The 7,586-nt window shown below is 36.5% G+C and overlaps 1 protein-coding gene across 4 annotated transcripts in view; it reads left to right on the top strand.

Moving 5' to 3' along the window:
* Positions 1-6,313, top strand: part of LOC107688439 (vasoactive intestinal polypeptide receptor-like) — a 44,442-nt gene extending 38,129 nt beyond the window's left edge. For all 4 annotated transcript variants that reach the window (XM_016486105.1, XM_016486104.1, XM_016486106.1 and 1 more), the window contains 7 exons: positions 1,909-2,062; positions 2,487-2,547; positions 3,639-3,705; positions 3,798-3,889; positions 3,980-4,109; positions 4,844-4,885; positions 5,060-6,313. In XM_016486105.1, coding sequence (XP_016341591.1) covers positions 1,909-2,062; positions 2,487-2,547; positions 3,639-3,705; positions 3,798-3,889; positions 3,980-4,109; positions 4,844-4,885; positions 5,060-5,251 — 738 coding nt within the window. In that variant the 3' untranslated portion in view covers positions 5,252-6,313. The remainder of the gene's footprint in view (positions 1-1,908; positions 2,063-2,486; positions 2,548-3,638; positions 3,706-3,797; positions 3,890-3,979; positions 4,110-4,843; positions 4,886-5,059) is intronic.
* The last annotated feature ends 1,273 nt before the right edge of the window (positions 6,314-7,586 follow it).

The following is a 7,586-nucleotide window of genomic DNA, read 5'->3' as shown; positions in this document are numbered from 1 at the left end:
TATATATATATATATATATATATATATATATATATGTAGTACCTTGTTGTCATTGTCGTGATTAACGTCATTATCTCCTCTTACATGGCATCATGGGGGATAGTAAAGTATTCATTGGATATTGGATGCACACTTCAGAATCTTGTGAAAGTAGTAGGTCATTTATGAACTTTTTGCCTACTGTTTTATGAATAATATGAATTCAAACATACTACTCTTTCACATACTATTTTTGTAGGCAAATTTGGACACATTAAATGACTTTTTTTAAGTCTCAAGTCATTCGCAGGGGTTCATGAAAGTGGGTGGGCGCTAGAGAGGTTTTTATTTTGTGGAATTTCTTCGCAGAATCATGTGTAATGTGGTTGTTACCAGGAATTCCAGAGTAAAACATGATTTAAAAAAAAATTAGGTTAATGCAGTACAATGTGGGCTGTTGGCTTCAGAAGAAGCATATCAACAACCTCGTAGCACACAGTAGGTCTGTCTTTAACTGTATACATTTATTATTAAAAATCAATTCCCCTATGAAGAAAATGAATGGGATTTTTACTTCCAGAACTTGACTGTTGAAAACCCAACCGCTGACATCTGCCACTGACCAATCAGAATGAAGTATTCCAGACAGACATATAGTAAAATGTAGCAGTCCAGTTATATTTACAATTATGTTTCCTGGTACACTGTAAAACATATTAACAGGCAGTTTTACTTGAACTAACATTTACAAATGACTTTGGTTGGTGTAACCTAACTTAGTCAGGTTGATTCAGTGATATTACATCATATTTTTTACTGGAATAAAACCACATAAAGCACGTTCTTTAGGTTATACCTGACAAAACCTTTTTACACTGTATTTGGCTGCATTTTACTTTATTACTACCTTCTTAGCTAAATGTAAACGCATCATGCGAATGTAATTTTTTTCCCCTCAAAAGAAACAAACAGCATCATCTCCGCAGTTGATAAACTGTCGTTAGTAAACTGCTCTAGTGTTTTGTCACAAGGTTTGCTCTTTAAATAGTGTTTGGCAAAGTTGCTCTTTAATCTCATTTTGTGGCCAGGCATAGCAGTGTTTGAGCAGTCCTTCAAGATCTTTGAAGAGTTTGTAAATGACCTCCCTCATCCGGACATGGCCGACATTGTATTTACCCAACATCACGGTCATGTTTATCTTGTTTAGTGCCATTTTCATAGTTATTAATATCATATGCAGTGTTCAAGTTTTTAAAATAATTGTAAAACAATGACATTTTCTTAATTAAGTCAAAAGCATCCAATGCTTTGGTTTAGTAATGTGTTCTCTGTGTGTTTTCCTGTATAAACACTCTTCATCTGGGTCTGAGTGTTTTGGGCCGTCTGGACGCAGCTGTCGGCCAACAGAATATGTCACCTCTGTCACAACAACAGGGTGCTCAAACACTCATGATGGCACGGTGTCCCCTCTGTAAACACTTTTGCAAGGTCACAAAAACATGTTTGACATTTAAACAGCCTGTAGATTATTTAGGCTTAGTTAGATAGTGTCATTAATTAAAATGGATTCGCTATTTATTAGAGATCATTCCTTTGAAGATTGTTTAGGGCTGTGTGATTGTTGCAATAATTAAGAAACACTTCTAGGTGATAATAAAGAAAAAACATTTCTGAACAGTCAGCGCACTACAAGAGCGTCAACCATTAACAGAACAGCATACAGAGGTTCTTTATATGTGTTTACGCTCTTTTTAATGTCCCTCTTTATAAGTATTGCACAATGTTTTCTAGTGCCTAGCGCATGCAACACACCAGCGCAAAGGCATTCCCTTTGTTTAAGTACATGGTAAACATTCAAGACCGCAGTTCCTGTTATAATATACACAAGTGCATAATAGCTCTAAACAAAATCCTCTCTGCATTTTACAGGTGGGCTGCAAGGCTGCCTTGGTTTTCTTCCAGTATGGCGTGATGGCCAGTTTCTTCTGGTTACTGGTGGAGGGTCTGTATCTGCATGCTCTCCTGGCCGTATCCTTCTTCTCTGAGAGGAAGTACTTCTGGTGGTACATTCTCATTGGCTGGGGTGCGTATGTGCTCAGTGGCATTAAGATGTATTGCCCCTCGGCCTCATAATTCTTCATGGCAGGAGAGAAACGCTTGTCAAATGCAAATGACAGATTGATCACTAAAGTCAATAGGACCTTGTGCATGTACACACTCAAGATTTAACAGTTAACATTTCCACTGACGTCACTGTATCATGTTGTCAGACGTTTCACATGTCACTTTTCTTAAATTTAGGATAAGCAGGCTCAGATCTCAGGGTCAAATAAGGTTTAAGGCTAATTGGCAATCCACTTGTTTTATTGAATTCCTAATGATCACGTAGGCCAGTTAAATAAGGGATCCCTGGAAATATGCCTTCTGACAGAGATGTCAACATGTCAGAGCTGTATGTATTCAAATATTGACAATATTCCTAGTCAATATGTGTGTTTGTGTTCCAGGAGTTCCAGGTGTCTTCATAACAATCTGGAGCATCACAAAAGCTTATTTACATGATATTGGGTGAGTAAATGCAACTTTGTGTTCGCAGAACGGCACTTTGATACTTTGCAATATTTTTATGTACACATTCATGGGAGCCATAAAAATTCATTTCGCTTCTTGTAGCCACTGTTACCTAAGAGCAACAATTAAAACAGAGTAAAGGATATGACTATTTTTATGAGTTTATGAGCTCAGTTGCATTTCTGTCTTCTACACACCTTTTGTCAATAGCTACAGTATAGCTGACACTGTAAATTTCACTGAAGGCTGTTCCTTGATGATAAATGGCATGCCTTCATGGAGGTCAGTAGGCTATATTTAGAGCAGAGCTCATAGGAGGAGACATTTGAAAAGAATTTATGTGGATAATTTCATTTTCATTGCCACGTTTTTCTTATTTATTTCTTTGTTTGGTTTTGCATAAAGTCTTCATGCACTCTCAGAAATAAAGGTACAAAAGCTGTAACTGGGGCGGTACCTTTTCAAAAGGTACACTTTTGTTCCTATTAGGTTCTAATATGTACACTTTAAGTACTAATATGTACCTTTAATATACCAAAATGGACCCTTTAGGTACAAACATGTACCTTTTGAAAAGGTACCGCCCCAGTGACAGCTTTTGTACCTTTATTTCTGAGAGTGTGTGGATTGTTCAAACAGTGAGAGTCCACTTTTTCAACAGCCTTTGCTCTGGAAATATTTTTCCCAGTCATTTTCTACATAGGGATTTTAAACAATTATTTAACAAAGAGTTCAAGACATGCACTAAATCAATCATGTCTGAAAGGAGTCACGACTTTAAGTGGCCAGTAGTTTACTTTCCATAGTAACAGTGACTGATCACTCTTCAGGATTCTTACCCAGACATTTGACTATTAAGTAGACCAAACAAACAAACAAAAGTTGAAATCATTTGTGATTTTATGGCTTCTAAAGAAGCATAAACCATCACATAATCACCTTGGAGCTCAAGGTAGGTCTGTCTTAAACGGTTCATACATTACTGCTTAAAATTAATTTCTCTATGCAAGAAATGGTTGGGAATTTTACTTAGGAACCCAAATGTGTTGCTCCATTAATAATTTCTTTCTGTTATTTTCTTTTGATAGATGTTGGGATTTTATTGACGATGATCTGTGGTGGATTATAAAAACCCCTACATTGATAACAATACTGGTGAGTGGCCTTACAGCAGAAATCACAAATATGGCAGGTGGTGCATGAAATACTTTAAAACGGGGCCTAATCTGTCATTGCTGTTTTTCTAGATGAACTTCATTCTCTTCATTTGTATCATCCGGATACTTCGTCAGAAAATCAGTTGCCGGGATATTGGGAGAAATGAGTCACACCAGTACTCGTGAGTTTTTAGACCACAGACATTGCTGTATTACATGCACAATATAAACACAAACGTATTCCAACATATGCCATTTCTTTTGATCTACAGGAGACTGGCAAAATCAACTCTACTTTTGATTCCCTTGTTTGGGATAAACTACATAATCTTTGCTTTCATACCTCATCACATCGAGTCTTATGTGCGTCTGGTGTTTGACTTGATCCTGGGGTCCTTTCAGGTAGGCGGCAGGAGACTGAAATATGTTTTTACCCACAGTTGTACTGTTCTATAAGTGTTGCTTATCTAGTTTGGATTCTCTAAATGCCAATAGAATACTAAGATTGGCCACAGCAATAGACTCACCGTGGGATCTGCCAGCACGCCGCAACCCCAGACATGCCCAGTGATATTTATTCCCTCCATGTTTGTTATGCAGCCAGATGAAAAGGTTGAACGAGGATATACAAAAATGGCCTTAGTTCACCCAAAACTTTACTCAGCCTCGTGATGTTCCAAATCTGTATTTTTTAATACGGTTTGAGTATTGAAAAGAATAAAGACATTATCAAAATATCTTCTTTTGTGTGCAACAGAAGAAAGAAACAGGTTTGGAACAACATGAGGGTGAGCAAATGGTGACAGAATTTTCATTTTAAATACTTCAAAGACTTACCATCCATCTTTCTCTAAAGTCAAAGGAGTTTGCTTTTTGTAGACTAAAATGGTTAATTTAATTAATGTTTGATATATAATTAAAAACAGTTTATCATAAGAACAGCATCAATGTATCTAAATATTATGATCAGAAAATACTGAAATTAGATTTCAAATAAAAATGATTTATTTTGTATTTAATTATTTTCATTCATTTTAAAATGTGTTTGTTGCAAAATTATAATTTGAACAATTGCAATTGAATTTAGCATGATTTTACATAAACTCAAATTGATTGTTCTCTTTATTTTTCTTCAGGGATTTTGTGTTGCAGTCCTTTACTGTTTTCTAAATGGAGAGGTAATATTATCAGAATTGAATGTTTTTTATGTATTAGAGAGAACTGTACATGCCAGTCAAAAGTTTGGAAACACATGACTGAATTTGCTTCTCATGATCCTAAAAGCCTTATCTAACAAAAATCATCTTAGAAAAATATTGATATTTTCCTGACCTCATACATGCACTCTCCAGGTCCAGTCTGAGATCAAACGAAAGTGGAGGCGGTGGCACATGCAGAGATTTCTGGGAGCTGACACCAAATACCAGCAGCCCTCGATGGCAAGCAACGGCCTCAACTTCAGCTCCCAAATCACGATGATGACAAAATGCAGCCCCTCCACACGCCGCGCTTCCGCCTGTCAAGATGACTTCTCCACCGTCTGAGCACTGAGTGATGCTCCGTCTATGACAAGACACACAAACCAATGAGTCTGTGCTCTACACGCACAGAAAGGCTGTCACCCAGACCACCTCCATCATCTGCAGGTTGCTGCTCCGCCATCATTCCTGTAGGAACTGTGCATCTCACCACCGCTCAGTAGGAACGTGAGGGAAACCGTGCCGCTCATGGTGACCGTTTGGCGTATGATGTATCTTCATAGCCATTCTTTCATACACATCGATCAGGAGAGAAATATGCAAGTAAAATGGACTCCTTGACGTTTGATTGTGTTTCACCAAACTACTGACTCAAGTGACGCCGTTTTTTTGTGCACAACAGCACAGACATTAAGCTTCAGCATTAGAGTTGGTATCTGTCTTGTGTTTTTCTGTTTTTCCTTCCCTCATTAATCTGCTCAAGATTTCTCAGTCTCTTAATAAGCTGTAAAGCTGAACGGTGACCTTTTGGGTCTCTAGTGACCAGGTTTTATTTTCATCTTCTTCCTTATTCCAGGAAAAAAGTAATGTGATTTAGACAGTCTGACATTGTGTTTTTGCATCCTCCCTATTCGTGTCATGTGCTTGCATGTCTGTGTACATGTGGACAAACACAAACGTCTCTCTTCGAGAGCCATAAAATGTATGTTTTATAATAGTGATTTATAGTGTAATTGTATAGTTACATGTGAAAATTTACATGGGTTGTGTAAAAACAATTGCAAAAGATGCTTTGTTAGGAGATTGGTCTTTCTAAAGAGGATTTTTAGTCTGAAATCTTTTTAGCTGTCATGAGTACATGCGCAGTGTTAGTCATAGTAGCTGGCATGAAAATGCTCCTGCATGTTTGCATGCACAGTTCTTGCACCTCATTGTGAATAAGATGTACATTTAAGAGAAAATGTCAATAGGAGTGTTGTTGCTGTTTTTGGAAAGTGTATTGTGGATGTTGTCATAGAAAGTATACTGATCAATTTTGTTACATTAGATCTTAGCATGTCTTTTCTCTTTATATAAAAGTATTTATATGCTGGTCAGAGAAAATTATAGATTTTTATATTAAATTATGTGTTATTTTTAACAAATCATCACTATCACCAGTGTGCAATTAAATTTTTTTTTTTATCATTATTTTGTATTTTATTTTAAATTAATTTTTGGTTTTAACAGGTAATTGCCTTATAAGTTTATCCATCCATCCATCCATCCTGTATGTATCTATCTATACACATGGCTCTGTGTAAAAACTAAACACATTGTATTCATTCTGGCATTAATTCAACCACAATAGCAACTGCTTTGTTTTCATATATTGTGGATTTCAGCTTTCTCGTGAAGTTTCAAAATCAGAGACATCACTATTAGGATGACAATCAAATCTTGTGCAAGAATGATGGAGTGAGAGAAAGCAGACCCAGTGAAAGGTGAAGGAGATCTCATTTTGTTTACCTCGTATCTAAAACACATCTGTCATTTATTTATCTGCCAAATCCCTTGTTAAATTATTCTCGTAACTCTCCCTCTCTTCATCCCTTTGTGTATCTCTCCTTATATCATTTTCAGTGTCTGAATACCAGTGAGCATGCTGTCACAGCAGACCGATTAGCCAAACTCAGCATGGTCAAGCGTGGTTTAAAATTACAGCGAGATCTCCAATACATAAACAAAACGATGTTTATAGATGTGAGCAGATGAGCCAACAGGAGGCAGCGTCTCCTGAGGATTGCATTGAAATGAATGAAATGACTCCCATGGGGGGAGGGCTGGAAACTAAGCCTAGAATCACACCATGTTAATTAGCACGATATAAATATTAATTATATAAGCATGCAACCCCTTCTTATGTCCAAAAGCCTCATCTAGTTCACATATGGAAATTATTTTCAAATACTATATTATAATTAAATTCCCATAACTCATTACGACCACAAACATCTTTGTTTGAGAGGCTTATTATTAGATGCCCTTCTTATAGACCTTGTGATTTATGTTTATTTACGACTTACATTAGCTTACTCATGAACTTCAACATCACTGGACGATTTACAACCTTCCCCTCACACCATGTTGTTAAAGACATTTGTCCAACGATTCTAATCTTTTGACAGAGTTTAACACTAAATGTGCTACAGCAGAGCAATTGTTATAATCCATTACTTTTTTGTCAGCACACACTCTGAACTTGTGCATGATAACAACACCAAAGACAGAGAATGACTGTAAAACTAACTTAAATTGCATATAAAAATCTTAACAATAGAATGCAGAATTAATGTATTGCACAAAATAAGATAAAACATTCTACATTTTAGGATTTTGTGCATACCTATATTTAGGGCAT

Source organism: Sinocyclocheilus anshuiensis, unplaced genomic scaffold (genome assembly GCF_001515605.1).
Source record: "Sinocyclocheilus anshuiensis isolate Anshui unplaced genomic scaffold, SAMN03320099.WGS_v1.1 scaffold329, whole genome shotgun sequence".
NCBI classification, from domain to species: domain Eukaryota; kingdom Metazoa; phylum Chordata; class Actinopteri; order Cypriniformes; family Cyprinidae; genus Sinocyclocheilus; species Sinocyclocheilus anshuiensis.
This window is presented reverse-complemented; position numbering and strand designations above follow the sequence as displayed.